The 17,256-nt window shown below is 29.9% G+C and overlaps 2 protein-coding genes across 2 annotated transcripts; both read left to right on the top strand.

The window, feature by feature from the left end:
* Nucleotides 1–567: 567 nt before the first annotated feature.
* On the top strand, nt 568–2,148 carry LOC107898948 (bifunctional epoxide hydrolase 2). The gene is made up of 4 exons (XM_016824526.2): nt 568–819; nt 885–1,099; nt 1,274–1,680; nt 1,780–2,148. Exons 1-4 carry the CDS (start codon nt 750–752, stop codon nt 2,021–2,023), a joined length of 936 nt encoding a protein of 311 aa, XP_016680015.2. The 5' UTR covers nt 568–749; the 3' UTR covers nt 2,024–2,148.
* A 12,476-nt stretch (nt 2,149–14,624) lies between these two features.
* On the top strand, nt 14,625–17,189 carry LOC107898947 (bifunctional epoxide hydrolase 2). The gene is made up of 4 exons (XM_016824525.2): nt 14,625–14,804; nt 14,883–15,097; nt 16,307–16,713; nt 16,813–17,189. The coding sequence occupies exons 1-4, from the start codon at nt 14,735–14,737 to the stop codon at nt 17,063–17,065; spliced, it is 945 nt and encodes a 314-aa protein (XP_016680014.1). The 5' UTR covers nt 14,625–14,734; the 3' UTR covers nt 17,066–17,189.
* The last annotated feature ends 67 nt before the right edge of the window (nt 17,190–17,256 follow it).

The raw sequence follows: 17,256 nt of genomic DNA, 5'->3' as shown, positions 1-17,256 counted from the left end.
GAGTGATTTGAAATAAAAATACAATATTAAATTCTAAAAAAATAAAAAATTAAATAAAAAACTAAAATAATTCTTTTATAAAATTAGAGGGACAAATAAATCATTATCCCATAAAAAATCAACGTTTGATTTCTTACGATACAATTTATTCCGTTAGAACGTTTTAATTATTATTTTTATTTTTTACATTTAATTAATAAAATATTCCTTTTTACGGAATATAGTTTACCAATTTTCATTTTTTTTCCCCTTTTTATCATAGCTAATAATATTGAACATGATGTGAAAACGACGTCAAAGAATTATTAAAACTTTTACTTAAAGGGATTAAATTTGTCACCATCTTTTCTATAACCGGTCTAATAGTGAGCAGAACTTTTATTGTGTGTTGGGGAACCGATTTATCTTTTTCGTGTAAATTTTACAAAGATTAAGGGTAGATTTTGATGAGTAAAATATTAACTTGTGATTAGTGTAAAAATAGTGATGACAGTAAAATTAAATATTGTAACGATATTATAGCATAAGATAAAAAATAAGCTAAACACATTGCACGATATACACCACCCATCTAAAATCACCCTAATAGTTACCTCTCAACAATAATGTCCAAGATTCAACAGTACAATGTGACTTAAAAAAGGAGATATATACATCATCATCACTCTTTGTGAAGTCCAATAATCTCAATCCAATTCCCACCCCATCTTCTCTCTGTTTCCTTTCAGTTAGTTTCCTTTGATTAAACAATGGAAAAGATTCAGCACAGCCATGTCCAAGTGCGAGGATTAAAGCTTCATGTGGTACAGACTGGAACAGGTTTGAACCCAATATATATATATGTATTGATAGGAAATAATGGGATAACTAATGGTGTTGTGCAGGTCCTAAGGTGGTGCTTTTCCTGCATGGCTTCCCGGAAATTTGGTACTCATGGAGGCACCAGATGATTGCTATGGCTAATGCTGGCTATCGAGCAGTTGCTTTTGATTTCAGGGGCTATGGACTCTCCGATCATCCACCGGAGCCCGAAAGAGCTAACTTCAATGACCTTGCCGATGATATTGTGGCCCTTCTCGACTCCTTGGCCATTGATAAGGTAACCATTTCTTCAATAACCCTTCTTTTTTCTTGTTTGTTTGTCTTCTTCTATTGTTCTTCTTGCCTTGCAGAATATGCCTTTTCATACTCAATTCTTCATACCAAATACAAGACATTTGGCTTATTTGTTGTAATTTATACATTAACTTTAATCATATAAGGAAACATGTAGGCTTTTCTTGTTGGGAAGGACTTTGGAGCATTTCCTGCATTCACGGTAGCTGTTACCCACCCTGAAAGGGTGTTAGGTGTCATAACACTAGGCGTTCCTTTCCTCATACCTGGTCCTCTTGGTGTCCAATTTGATCTCCTCCCTAAAGGCTACTACGTTATAAGATGGGCAGAACCAGGAAGAGCTGAAGCTGATTTCGGCCGATTTGATGTTAAGACGGTCGTTAGAAACATTTACATTCTCTTCTGCAGAAGTGACTTACAAGTAGCCGGCGACAATGAGGAGATAATGGACTTGGTTGATCCATCAACTCCATTGCCTCCATGGTTCACAGAGGAAGATCTTGATGTCTATGCAACTTTATATCAAAATTCTGGTTTCCGAACTGCACTGCAAGTTCCCTACAGGTAAAATGGCTAGCTATGAACCTTTTGAACCCTTAACTTTCAACTTGGTAGACAATTCTTCATTTCTAACCCTTAATCTGGGACTTATGGACTTTGCAGGTGCATGCAATTGGATTGTGGTATAAACAACCCGAAAGTGATAGCTCCATCATTGCTGATAATGGGGGAGAAGGATTATGTTATGAAATCCCCAGGAATGGAAGATTACATTAGGAAAGGGATAGTGAAGCAGTTTATGCCTAATCTGGACATCATTTTTATGTCAGAAGGGAATCACTTTGTTCAAGAACAACTGCCAGAGCAGGTTAATGAGCTCATCCTCTCTTTCCTCACCAAAAACTAGCAGTATTTGATATGAGCCATGCCATGCCAAGGCAACTTGCCTTGTTATTCTCTAAACTTTATATGTATTTGGATCTTATTTGCTATATTAATTTTAGGAATAAAATGCTCTATATTATGAATAAATTATTTTAGTTTTTTTTTAAGAAATCGTAATATAACCATTTTAATGTCCTAAAAATATATCCAGCAAACATTTCAAATAAACCATTAATTTATGTATAGAAAAAATACAAGTATGTTTTTTATTCCTTCAATATTTATTTTTTTTGTCAAATCACTCTAAAATGAATGGAAATTTTAACATTTGTTAATTTTGCTGATGTGGCATACACATGGATTGCCATGTAGATTGTCATGATTCAATATTTAATTAATTTTTTAAATTTCAAATTTTTTTATAATTTTATACTTTTTAATAAATTTATTTTTTGAAATTTTAAAAATTTTAAAAATTAATTAAATGTTAACGTATCTTCCATGTGTATGCTACGTTAGCAAAGTTAAAAATGTTAACTTTTCTATCCATTTTGAGGTGGTTTGATAAAAAAAATGTAAGTTTAAGGGCTAAAAAAGATGAAAAATTAAATAGAGAGCTAAAACGAAATTTTTTATGAAATTGAAGGGTCAAATAAATCATTATCTCATAAAAAAATCAAGCTTTTTATTTCGTACTATACAATTTAATAATTAAAAACGTTTTAATTATTTTTTTTACATATATTTCATAAAATACTATTTTTTTATTGAATATAGGTTACCATTTTTTTTCCCTTTTATCATAGCTAATAATATTGAACATGATGTGAATACAAATGGATGAAAATGTTAAATTTGATATAATACAATTATTAAGTTATAAAAAGTTATATAAATATAAGTATTTTATATATATAATCTATACCTATATATGGAAAAGAAAAATCCCCAAAATGGGTTCATTGATGGACACCTGTCTATATATAGACTTTTAATGGCTCCAGGGCTTTTTTTTTTCTTTCAAGTTTATTGTTTTTAATTTATTTAATTCTTATAATTATATTAATATAAATGTTTTTACAACTTAAAAAATATTTATTTAATTAATTCAGTGTCAACGAAATACACATTAACTATCACGCTAAATGCCACATCAACATTTAGTGCAATTTCTAACTAGGCCTTTAAATTGTAAAGGAATTTGTTTAATTTAACAAAATGAAAAGATAAAGAGCCAATTAAAGCAAAAAATAAAAGAGAGTAAGAGTTAAATTGATAAAAGAACTTAAAGATTAAGGGTTAAATTTGTTATTATTATTTTTTATAACAAATTATATAATGATGCAAAACTTTTATTTTAAAGGTTTAATTTATCATTATCTTTTCTATAATCAGTCTTATAGCAGGACGAGACCCTTTTTTTTCTTTGTTGGGGACTAATATCTTCTTCGTGTCCATTTTACAATAAATAAAGACTAACATTTTTAGTGTTGGTTTCGAGATTACCCTCTCAATAATAATGTGACTTAGGGTGGGTTTGGATGGGTGATGGGGTAAGATGCAATGCGATGCATTTAGCTTCCTTTTTGTTTCACACTACAGTATCGTTACTATCTAATCTCATCGCCACCGTTATTTTTACACAAACCGCGGTTAAACACACCACCCATGTAAACCCACCCTTAAAAGGAAACATATTTTTTGGTTGTGTGTGGTTAAAAGGACACCATCATCACCATTCTTTTGTGAAGTCTTATAATCTCATCCCAATTCTCACTTCTATCTTCTCTTTGATTCATTTGTCAGACAATTTATAAAAATAAAATAAAATCCTTACAATTTTAAAAAAAAAAATTTAAAACATTCAAAATTATGAAGAATAAAATCTTTTACCTCATATTATTTTTAAAATTTGTAAAGAGTTAATTGCACCAACATCCTTAAACTATGATCTTTATTTTAAATTGATCCTCAAACTTTAAAACATTCTAATTACAACCTCAAACTATCAATGTTATATTAATAAGGCCCTTCTATTACTAAAATCGTTAATTTAACCATTAAATGAGACGTTAAATCTTATGTGACATAATTTAAAATTAAAATTTTAAATAAAAATGGACATTATAAAAGTATTGGTTTGAAATTTTCGAAGCTTTTACAGAAACTATTGTTCACTCTCTCTTTTTTCAATTTTACTTTATTTTTAGTTTTTAATTTTAAAAGTTATGTTGCAACAATTTACTTTCCCTTAAAATTTTCGTTTTAAATTATATCACATAAGATTTTATGTGACATTTAATGGTTAAATTAATTGTTTCATTGATGGAAGGACTTGGTCAATATAACATCAATAGTTTGGAGATGAAATTAAAACGTTTCGAAGTTCGGGGGCAAGTTTAGAATGATAGTCATAGTTTGGGGGCTTTTGGTGCAATTAACTCATTCTTAAAAATATGAAACATCTTTTAAAATTTTAAATTTAAAAAAAATAAAAAATTATTTTTTGTAATTTAAATTTTTATAACATATTTTAATGTATTTTAAAAAAATAATGTCTATAATTTGATTAAATTTAAAATTTTAAAGAATTCCATTAATCTTTTATATTTTTTATATTTTATATTTTATATTTTATATTTTATATTATTTAGTAATGAGACATATAAGACATATTAGTGCTACACCAACAATGAAACACAGTTTGCCTGTCACGTGGCTGTTACATCAACGTTTGGTGCAATTTCAAAATGGGCCTTTAAATTGTAAAAGAATTTGCCTAATTTGACAAAATTGAAAGGTTGAGAGAAGCAAAAATAAGGGTCAAATTGATAAAAACTTTAAAGATTAAAAGTTAGATTTGTCATTATAACTTTTTATAACAAGTTGCATAATGGTGCATAACTTTTTCTTTATTCATTATATCTTTTCTATAATCAGTTGTATAACAAATGTATCTTCTCCATGTCCATTTTACAATTTAAAAAGACTAATATTTTCAGTGTTCATTTTAAAGCTACTCTCTCAACAATGATCTTTAAGGTTTAACCCTAAACTCTCTTTTTAACAATATAACACCCCTTACTCGGTCCGATTGCCAAACTCAAGTAATGAGATGTTACAAACAATTACCAAATAATTTCATACAATATATTAATGAAAAAAATCAAATAAATATTAAATAAACACATACAAGCATGTATAATACGTTATTCAGTCTATTTCAAGTAAATATTGAGTATACAAAAGCCTAAAAAACAATTTGAAAATGAATAAGGATCGATTTAAATTAAAAACAGAAAGTTGGGAAAAAATTAGAAACAAGGGACACACAGCCGTGTGGAAGAGTTTGGCCACACAGCCATGTTCTAAAGTCACATGGTCGTGTGAGCAAACCGTGTAACAACCTAATGCCGTGTGAAATTGGGGTCACACAACCGTGTGGGTAGACCGTATGACAAAGCACGACCCATGTGACTTTAGAACATGGCTGTGTGGCCAAACTGTGTAACTCTCTAAGACCGTATGCAACAAAAATTACCAAAATTTACAGGCCACACGACCGTGTCTCCAAACCATGTGTCAGGCCGTGTGTGCTTGTAATTAACATGCTTCACTTAAGCTACAAGTCATCCATTTTAAAACACAATCAACCATTCCAAAAGCAATCAAAAAAAGCTAATTTCATCATTTATAATCACCATCCTAAGTGCCTAACCAATACGCCACCAGTGGCACATCAATCAACAATTCAAAGCTAACCAAATGGATATATACAAATGCACCAATATGCTTTCAAGGCACCTCAACAATTTTCATCATTCTAACACAACCAAAAGAGCATACAAATAAAACCTCAATAGTTACTAAATGATATACTCATCTTCAACTTCTTAAGCACCAATTAACCATTTAATCAATCTCAAACATTAAGCATTAACTTACCAAAACATCCCTAAACATAACCTAAAAGTATATCATTTATCATTCACATCCAAGCATTAATCAAAACACAATGCATACCATGATATTATCTCATCCATTTAAACATTAGACATAAAACAAAAGAACCTAACAAGTCATCAACAATAATACCATTAACATCACATGCATACATATATATATACATAGCCTTCAAAATGCCAACCAAACATATAATGACCATTATAAGTATAAAAATATTCCTAGGTACATGCCAAGACCAAAAGAATAATTTACCAACACTTGAGTTTGGGATTACTGCTGGATGCTGAGTCGATCATTGATTCTTTAAGTACCTAACCTGCGCACGGAAAACAAAACCATGCACTGAGTATAACTCAATGGTATTTCTATAATCCGAACATTTAAAACATAATATAATTCATAATGATGCATAAATTTAATAAATATAATATGCAATATGTAAACTCAATAGGCTAATTCACATAGTCATTAATCTCAATATGCTCATTTTACCAATATTAAGACAAAACAATCACATTTCAAAAGTCATTTGCAAATTCAACTAATGTAATGGCACATTTCATCTCAAATTCTCATTTCAAGTGTTCATTTAACAAATACAATCAATATTCATAGTCCAATCCACTATTTCATATTCCATTTCACATTTCATTTCATTCCATATTTCAATAGCATTGCCATTTCAAAATCATTATTTCGATTTCACTATTTATTTCCCTATTAACACAACTTGGACTTGGACAGATACACGAATTCAACCAACAAACTAGTTTGGCACCCAGTGCCTTACGTGATAAATCCGAGGCAAGTAGTTGCGCCCAATGCTATAAATAAGTTTGACACCTAATGTCTCATCGGTTAAACTGAAGCAAATTGGCACCTAGTGCCTCATTGACTCGTAGTCGAAGTAACCCTGAACTCTTTCTATTCTATGGCATGCCAACTATATCTGACTCTGCCCAAATAGTTAATAGGGTGTTCAATTCATTTTTCAATATCATTTAATAACTCAATTCACATCACTTTAATCATGAACTCATTCATTCAAACATATGGCAGCATCAAATATCTCATTTTGTATTCAATTTCCATATTTATATAAATATACGCATTTTTTTACATATAATCAATTTAGTCCCTATAATCATCAATCAATTCAAACCAATTGAACAAGGAACCTCACCTGATATTCTTACCATGCATAACCAAATCAAAATGCAACAATTACAAGTTAGTTCAGATTATAGAAACACAAACCATAAACTCCAAGTTATTCGTCATCAACTTTGTCTTTTTCTTTCTTTTTCAAGGAATCCGGGTTGATGTTAGTTACAGATTAAAATAAACATAATAAATTATCAATACAAATCCAATTTCACATTCAATTTCTAATTTATGCAAATTTGAAATTTTATTTGATTTAGTCCCTAAAACCGAGACTAACATAACTTTCATATTTAACCTCAAATTTTTATACCATTTTCACTCTAGGCCTAATTTAACTTCCTATTTCACATATCTACCACCAAATTCAAAATTTGTGCATTTTAGCCCCTATTGCACAAATTTAACAATTGACTTTACAATCTAGTCCTTTTTATCAATTCTAAACTTAAAATTTATCAAAATAACACCTCAAACTCCAAATGTTCAACAATGGTAACATCCTAAATCTTTAACAGTTCTAAAAATTTTGACATGGGTCAACTAGTTCGAAGTACCGGGATTCTATAAACAAAAAATTTACAAGAAAATGACTAAATTGAACTAACCAATTTAAAGTTTGAAACTTTAAAAACCTAGTCGTGCGTCCTCTCCTTTTTTATTTTGCTTTGAAATATTTTGGATGAAAAGATAATAATGTTTCTCTTTCAATCAACTAATATCATCTTTTAAATTTCTTTTAATTTCATTTGTTTTTATTTTATTACTATTTTTTAAATTTAACTAAAATTAATAATATAAAATATATATAATACTAAATTTTAACCGGCCACATATATATTCTTATATAATGGTTTATTTATTTTATAAGTCTTATATATTAAATTCTAATTGTAATTTATTAATAATTCTTACTTTAATCACTTACGCGATTTAGTCCTTGTCCACTGGTTAAACACTATTTCGATAAAATTACCTATTCAAAATTCAATTCACTCTTAACAAGCTTCGTAAATATTTATGATCTAGTTCACAGAAACAAAGTCCCGAAACCACACTTTTCGATACCATTGACTTTCAGGTCATTACAGATAGTACAATATGACTTACCACAAAACTTGTTTGAACGGGATGATTGACTAGACCGAAAACCAGTCGAGTAGCCAGTTCAAACACTAGTAAAAAATTATTTAGATTGGTAAATGAGAAAAATTGCAGTTGAACTTTAAACGGGGAAGACTTGTAAAAAATTGGTTGAATAAGTTTTTTTTTTTAAATGGGCTTCTCCATGTTGAGCCAAGCTGGAAAAGAAGCCTAATAGGCCCAATTTTCAAGAAGCTCAAAATTATTTTGAATCCAACACAAAAAGAAAATGAAAAAATAATTAAAGAAATGTTAAAATGTGCCATACAGCACTATATTTTTTAAAAATTAGGAGTTTAGTTCCTCTACTTTTATTTCATGAAATTTAGTCCCTTTACTATTAGATTTCAAAATTTAGGTCCAACGGTTAACATTGTTAAATCCTTTTTGTTAAATTCAAGTTAATTACAAAGTCATTTTTTAATTATATGGTTATTAAGTAAGTTTTTTTTTATTTCAAAAATGTCACATTAAAAAATTCAACAAAATGAATTTAGCAATGTTAAAAATTAAACTTGAATTTTGAAATATGAAATATGAAAAATCTCCATATTTAATCTCGTTTCTTGTTTTCCATATCCTTTCTCTTTTTCAATAATTCAATCTCCGAACATAATTCTCTACACAATCATATGCACTTGAAGAAATGTTTCCTTTCCTAAATATAGGCTTTAGATGAGTTCTACATATATCATCAGAACCCACTTATCATGGCCTTAAGAATTAAGATCTTCAATATTGATTGCAAAAACACTTGATCATAGATAGAAATATTAGTGAACACTTCATCAAAGCATTTCACTTATGAAATTAGTATAAAATATGATCATAGATAATTGAGAAAAAAAATTGAAATAAAATGAAGTTCTAAAACACCTTTCAAGAAATTGATTAAAAAATGCTAGGGTTAAAAAAAGGGTAAATTACACCAATAGTTACTCAACTTCGGGGTAGCTAACAAAATAGTCACTCAAGTTTCAATTCAGTCATTCAAATTTCAAAAAATAACAAAACAATCATTTTAACCATTTTCCATTACAGACGTAAGGGAAAAGTGACATGGCATCCTACTGTAACAGTCTGATTTTAGCTAAATCGGAATAGTAGTTTTGTAACCACAAATCCGAAGTTATAAAATTTTTTTAATATTATTTTATGTGTTTACAGCATGTGAGTTAATATGTGTGAAATTTTCGTGAAATAATTTTATCGTTTGCATGCTTAATTCGATAAAGAGGACTAAATCGCGTAAAGTGCAAAACTTGAGTTCTATAAGTTAAATGCACTAAATGGCTATAAAACCTTAATATAAGAGAAATTAGGTGGTAATTATACCTTTTTTGTGTTAGTGGACATTTATGAGTTTGGTTTTATGGAAATTATTAAAGTTTTAAAAGGGTATAAAGGTAAATAGGTAATTAAGGTTAAAATTAATAAAACAAAAGCCATTTTATTTCATTCATCTTTTTTCTCCACCGAAATTGAAGAATAAAGAACACATATAGGGCTTTGAAGCATGCGGTTCAATCTCTAGCTTGCATGTAAGTGATTTTTGTTTTGTTTTTAATGATTTTTATGTTTTTGAGATCGTTGCTTCATATTCTAGCTAGCCCATGCCTTAATTTTTGGATTGGTTGATGAATTTGTGAGTTTCCATTGATGATAGCTTGATGTTTTTTTTTATGATGAAAAATAAATATTTGATGTTAGATTATCATGTTTTACTAAATGATTTTTGATAAAAATGCTTATTAAGGATTAAATTGTGAAATTTGTAAATTGAGGGGTTAAAATGTGAAATAAATGGAATTAATGGGCTGCTAGGGACCTAAGGAATATTCAGCAAAACATGGATTAAATGAAATTTTGAGTATTTTATGTTGTTTTGAAATAGGGACTAAATTGTGAAAATGTGAAATGTTAAGGGCTAAAGTGCAAAATGCCCATTTATGTGTTTTTGGATAAAATTGAATGAATATGTTTTTGAATAAGTTAAATTTTAATTGATTTAGATCAAGAAAGAAAGAAATCGGAGTTAGATCGGGGAAAGTTGAAAGTTATCGAATAGTTGTTTTGATCAGTTCGTTTCCGAATGAGGTAAGTTCATAAGTAAATAAATATTTTTGAATTTAAATGTATACGTTTTATAAATTGCTGAATTTGATTAATTATAGATATACATTGTCAAATTTGATTGTTTTATATATTGCAGAATTCGAATTGTTTATAGTTATACGTTGTCGAAATTGATTTGCATATGGATATAAGTTGCCGAATTGATTTGTATATGATTGTACATTGCTGAAATTAATTTGTATATGGTTATACATTGTTGAAATTGAATTGTATATGATATAAGTTGTCGAATTGATTTGTATATGATTATACATTGCTGAAATTAATTTGTACATGGTTATACATTATTGAAATTGAATTATATATGGATATAAGTTGCCGAATTGATTTGTATATAATTGTACATAGCTGAAATTAATTTGTATATGGTTATACATTGTTGAAATTGAATTGTATATGAATATAAGTTGCCGAATTGATTCGTATATGGTTGTACATTGCTGAAATTAATTTGTATATGGTTATACATTGTTGACATTGAATTGTATATGGATATAAGTAGTCGAAGTGATTTTTATATTATTATATATTGCTGAAATTAATTTGTACATGGTTATACATTGTTGAAATTGAATTGTATATGGATATAAGTTGCCGAATTGATTTGTATATGGTTATATATTGTTGAATTTAATTTGTATATGATTATACATTGCCGAACTTGATTCGTATATGGTTGTACATTGTCGAATTGATTTGTATATAGATATACATTGCCAAATTTTGTTCGTATATGAATATATATTGCTGAATTGATTTGAGCATTGGATGACTGGTTTCGTGCATGAAATGATTTAATTAAGAAGTCTATAGCTCTGAATGAACCTTAGAAAATGTATTTGATATTGATGACATGATATTAGAACTTTTGCGGTGTGATTTCGTGTAAGACCATGTCTGGGACATTGGCATCGTATATGATTCGTATAAGACCCTGTTTGGGACAGTGGCATCAATATGCGTTAACATGTAAGACCATATCCGAGATATGGCATTGTACAATCTTTATATAATTTCTATGTAGTTAACAAATCCGAATGTGAATTTGAGCTGAATGGCTCGGGTACGTATGAGGTTTATATGTTTATTGAAAAAAAAAGGTAAGTGAAGTGATTTAATATGGTAATTTGGAATATATGAATTAAATGATTTTATAAATATATGATATTAGCTAAATTTCAGCCTATTTTGAATTAAATTATATATGTTCTCGTGTTGAATTAATTGCTTATGATTTATTAAGCTTTCAAAGCTTGCTTTGTGTGTCTTATTATTGTTTTATAGATTTTGAAAGCTAGCTCGAGTTCAGGGATCATCTAGGAACATCGTTACACTATCGATCGCTATTTTGGTACTTTAAAAGTTTGTACTTTCGAGTTCATGTATAGGCTAGTTTCGATATGGTTCTTTTGATCTGTATATATGTGGCCATGCGGAAATGGCTTGATAATGATGTTAATGTTTGTGTATACTCGGTCATAGTATAAGCTCATTTTGGGAAGTATGTTTCGCGATATATATGTATGGTGTATTGGTTATATGTTTTGGATGAGTAACGATTTAGTTGATGGATGTGTTTTTACTATAATGCATATATTCCCATAAACTAAATTATGTATAAGTGATTGCTTGCATAGTGGTTGTTTAGGTACGGTTTGTGATGGCAAAGTACGAATATGTTTTATAAGTTATTGGATGGTTATCTAGGTATGGACATAAATGGTAAATTGTGTATGAATTGTAATAAATGATCGTGATGAACTATGTTTTGTTCGGTAATGCCTCATAACCCTAATCTGGCGACGGATACGGGTTAGGGGTGTTACACCTACTGTGTAAAAGACCCCAATTTAAAACCCTAGTTGGGTTGGATAGTAAAAGGAAAAAAAAGCAAAGAAGAAAAAGAAAAGAAAATTTCCAAAGCTCCACTCATCACCAACGGTGTATCACCATTATCTTCAAAGCTCCACTCATCACCAACGGCGTATCACCATTACCTTCAAAGCTCCTTAAACCCACTTTCAAATCCCTAGAATCCATCAATTCAAAGTCTCATTTGGGTTTCTCAAATTTTGATTTCGTCTATAGAGGAGAAGAAAGCCTCACAGAGAAGAAGTGGTGGCCAAAATTTCATCTATATCTAACAATGAAGATGGTAGATGGGGGTATTTTGATTTCTCAAATTTTTGACATGTTTTTTATTCTCAAATAGATGGGTAAATGGTCATATAGATGGGTAAAGTTTCAACATGTTTTTTGTTTTCTCAAATTTTGCAGCAATGGCTTTGCTTTCAAATTCTTCCAAACAATCCCTTCTCCCAACCTTCCTTTACTCTTCCCCTAACTCTTTCTCTCTTGATCAATTCCACGATGCCAACAACTCTGCCTTTGTTGCTTTGCACGAATCTCTTGATGCCAACAACCTGCTCAATCTTGAGTTCCCTTTCAACAAGTTCAACCCAGTTGAATTTCTCCATCACTTCCCATTCCTTAGTTCTTTTTTTCTCTAGCAGGAACCATTTTTTCTTCAAGGCTTGAACAAGGTGAGCTCTTCTTAGGTGCTTTCCAAACATCTTTTGATCTAGATTGTTGATTGTTGAATGGATGATAGAGATGAGGTGGTAGTGATTTGGAGGTCAACAATGGTGACGCCAAAAATGGTTGTGGCGGAGGCATCGACAACAAGATTCTTGGGATGGAGAAGAAGAAGTATAAACATATTGGGTCATTTAAGTAAAAAGTAAAACAAAAAATATTGGGCCATTTATTAAAAACGAAAAAAAGGACGAAAAAAATAGTCACTAACTTTGCCTTGTCCAACGTGGCAAGTTAATTGGCCACATCACCTGTCCCATTAGGTTTGTAACGAAAAATGTTAATGAGTGACTGATTTGTCACTTTTCGATAATAATAGTGACTATTTTATTATTTTTTTCGAAAGTTGAGTGACTGAATTGAAACCTGAGTGACTGTTTTGTCAGTTACCCCAAGTTGAGTGACTATTCGTGTAATTTACCCTAAAAAATACTATGGGATTTGATTATTTTGCCTACATGTAATGATGACATGGAAAAAAATTTAAAACGATAAAAATTTAATTGGTTGAGTCTAGTAAGCAAAATTCGATTCGATTCGAAAAAATCGAAAAAAAGAATTGAACTTTGAATTATTCGAATTGAGTTAATCAAATCAACTCGAATTCTTTTTGGAGATTTTAACTTTCTGGTTTCAAGATTCAAACATGAAAAATATCATCATAATGACCCCCCAAAAAAGCATCCCTTTTGAGATTTTTTCCCTTATTTTATTTTCTAAACAAATAATTTAACTCGAACAAATATATTTAATTCGGATTCAATTTCACTCGACTCGATTCGAGAAAATTTCAATTGAGTTATGATGATAAATATAATTCATCAACCCAATTAACTCAAAAAAAATTTATTCGATTCGATTTGATTGAACACTTACCTCTAATTGAGTCTATAACTTATGTGTTTGAAACGACTTATCAAATAAATTTTCGGGAAATTGATAGATTTAATTGAGAGAGAAATAAGAGATATTGAAAGATTTGAAAAGAATATAAATAATATTTTATTAGATATGAAAAGATATGAAGAGAAAAAGTAAACATATTTAATTTATATTTATTTCTCATGCATGCATTGACTTTTCAAAGTTTTCTCACTATTTTTTTAATTTTATTTTAAATATACTTTTAATCTTAATAAATAAATAATATTATTTTATAATTGAATTGGTTTTGAATCAATTAGACTAGTTGATCCATTTTAAAAAAGAATTGATGATTTGATTGGTTTCAATCACTAATCCAGTCCTCAAAACCATGTTTACTACCAAGGACAACACCAAGAGAACCTTGTAAGGCCACGACTCCGTAAAATGTAAAATTTAATTTTTGACACTCTAAATTTTATACGATTTTAATTTAGTAAATGATAACATTATACTTTAATCCTAAAATACTAAAATTTTAATTTAAATTTTTTAAATTTGTAAACATATAAACTAATAAAATTATAAAATTATATTTTAACTCTCGTAAAAATATATTACTTAATTTTAATACAAAAAATTTTCCAGCTTTCCCATGTGCAAGATACGTCCTTGTATTAGCTATACCTTGTAGTGAGTTGTTAAAAGGACACCATCATCACTCTTTGTATTAGCTATATATAGCTTGTAGTGAGTTGTTAAAAGGACACCATTATCACTCTTTGTGAAGTCCAGTAATCTCATCCCAAATCCCATCCGATCATCTCTTTGTTCCCTTTCTCGGTTAGTTTCCTCTGATTAAACAATGGAAAAGATTCAGCACAGCCATGTACAAGTGCAAGGATTAAAGCTTCATGTGGCTCAGATTGGAACAGGTTTGAAGTCAACTATATTATTTACATATATATAAAAGGTTGATAGGAAATAATGGGATAATTAATGGTGTTGTGCAGGTCCTAAGGTGGTGCTTTTCCTACATGGCTTCCCGGAAATTTGGTATTCATGGAGGCACCAGATGATTGCCGTCGCTAATGCTGGCTTCCGAGCAGTTGCTTTTGATTGCAGGGGCTATGGACTCTCCGACCACCCACCGGAGCCCGAAAAAGCTAACTTCAATGACCTTACCGATGAAGTTGTTGCGCTTCTCGATTCCTTGGCCATTGATAAGGTAACCATTACTTCATTATAACCACAAATTAATTGCTTACAAATGTGAATTGGTTAAGTTGCTGAAAATGCTTCAGTTCGAATTGCAATTCTTATGTCTGTTCTTCAATGATAATTTCATTTGGCCATCATCAAGTTCGTCTTCTTCTATTCTTCTTCAGACCTTGCAGAATATGCCTTTTCATACTCATTCTTGATACCAAATTCAAGACATTTGGCTCATTTGTTTTGTCCATATAAAGCTGTAGTTTCAAAACCATGTTGTATCTATCTTAACCCACAAATTGTTAATTAAATTATATATTTTTTCCCATGTTGATATTAAATTATTAATTAAATTATATATTTTCCCTAATATTAACTTTTTTATGGTCAGAAGCTAAACTACTTTGTTTTTTTTCTCAATTTTCAATTTGGTACTTTGGTTAGGACAACCATTAGTCAAATCATTAAATTTGTTTAAAAAAAATTATCCTATAAATTAGTAATTAAATTTTACTGTTTGCTTGCTCAACTTAATGGATAGAAAAAATTCCTTCATTGATTAAATCAAATCCAATCAGACCGATTAGACTAAGAACCGATAGGAGTACCGCTCTAGAGATAGGGAGTGAATTGATTGGTCTGTAAACCGGTACAAATTGGTTTAACCAATTAGCTTTATTTTTAAAAAAATATTAATTTTTAATAATTCATTTGATCAAACCAGACAAACCGATCAAATTAATAACTGGTGACATGATTGGTTTAATCATCAATCCGATTCTAAAAACCTTTCAAAATCATGAAACTTAAAATGCTCGGACTCGTATAAGAAGTACAAGATAAGAAGAAAAAAAGAAGAAGAAAGAATATATATATATAAAGAAGAAAAAATATTTTTTTTGTCATTTTTTTTGTCACATGACAATTTTTAATTGAGTCTTTTTAAAATAGACTTCTTAAACTAATAAAAATACTAATTTAGAATAAAAAAGTTTAAGTATCACTCGTGATAAAAAAGATGTTTAGATATCGAAATAAGAAAAAGGACATAATTTAGGTACTAATTTATAAGTTAAACTTTTTTAGAAAATTAGAGTTAGCAAGAAATTACTAATTTGGAAAAAAAATGGTTTAGATATCAATATGAAAAAAAATATAAACTTTTTTGAGTTAAGCCATACATTAATTATGCAAATTAACATTAACCATATGGGAAAACATGTAGGCTTTTCTTGTTGGGAAGGACTTTGGAGCATTTTCTGCATTCATGGTAGCTGTTACCCACCCTGAAAGGGTGTTAGGTGTCATAACACTGGGCATTCCTTTCCTCATACCTGGTTCTCTTGGTATCCAACTTGATCTCCTCCCTAAAGGCTTCTACGTTACAAGATGGGCAGAACCAGGAAGAGCAGAAGCTGATTTCGGCCGATTTGATGTTAAGACGGTCGTTAGAAACATTTATATTCTCTTCTGCAGAAGTGAGTTACAAGTAGCCGGCGACAATGAGGAGATAATGGATTTGGTTGATCCATCAACTCCATTGCCTCCATGGTTCACAGAGGAAGATCTTGATGTCTATGCAACTTCATATCAAAATTCTGGTTTCCGAAATGCACTGCAAGTTCCCTACAGGTGAATTGGCTAGCTATGACCCTTTTGAACCCTGAACTTCCAACTTGGTAGACAATTCTTCATCTCTAACCCTTAATCTGGGACTTATGGACTTTGCAGGTGCATTCAATTGGATTGTGGTATAACCAACCCAAAAGTGATAGCTCCATCATTGCTGATAATGGGGGAGAAGGATTATGTTATGAAATTTCCAGGAATGGAAGATTACATGAGGAAAGGGATAGTGAAGCAGTTTATGCCTAATCTGGACATCACTTTCATGCCAGAAGGGAATCACTTTGTTCAAGAACAACTTCCAGAGCAGGTGAATGAGCTCATCCTCACTTTCCTCAACAAAAATAGCAGTACTTGATATGAGCCTTAAAGGCGCATGCTAAGGCAACTTGTTTTAGTACCATCTGATCTTAAGTCGACATATATTAAGTCAAGAGAACTCGTATAGAGTTTTTATAAATAAAATGTATTAATCTCAAAAATGTTTTGCTTACAAATATCACCAAAATATGCATATGAAATGTATATATAAATGATTTTTAAGGAAAT

The sequence above is a fragment of the Gossypium hirsutum genome, chromosome D04, assembly GCF_007990345.1.
Source record: "Gossypium hirsutum isolate 1008001.06 chromosome D04, Gossypium_hirsutum_v2.1, whole genome shotgun sequence".
Lineage (NCBI taxonomy): Eukaryota > Viridiplantae > Streptophyta > Magnoliopsida > Malvales > Malvaceae > Gossypium > Gossypium hirsutum.
This window is presented reverse-complemented; position numbering and strand designations above follow the sequence as displayed.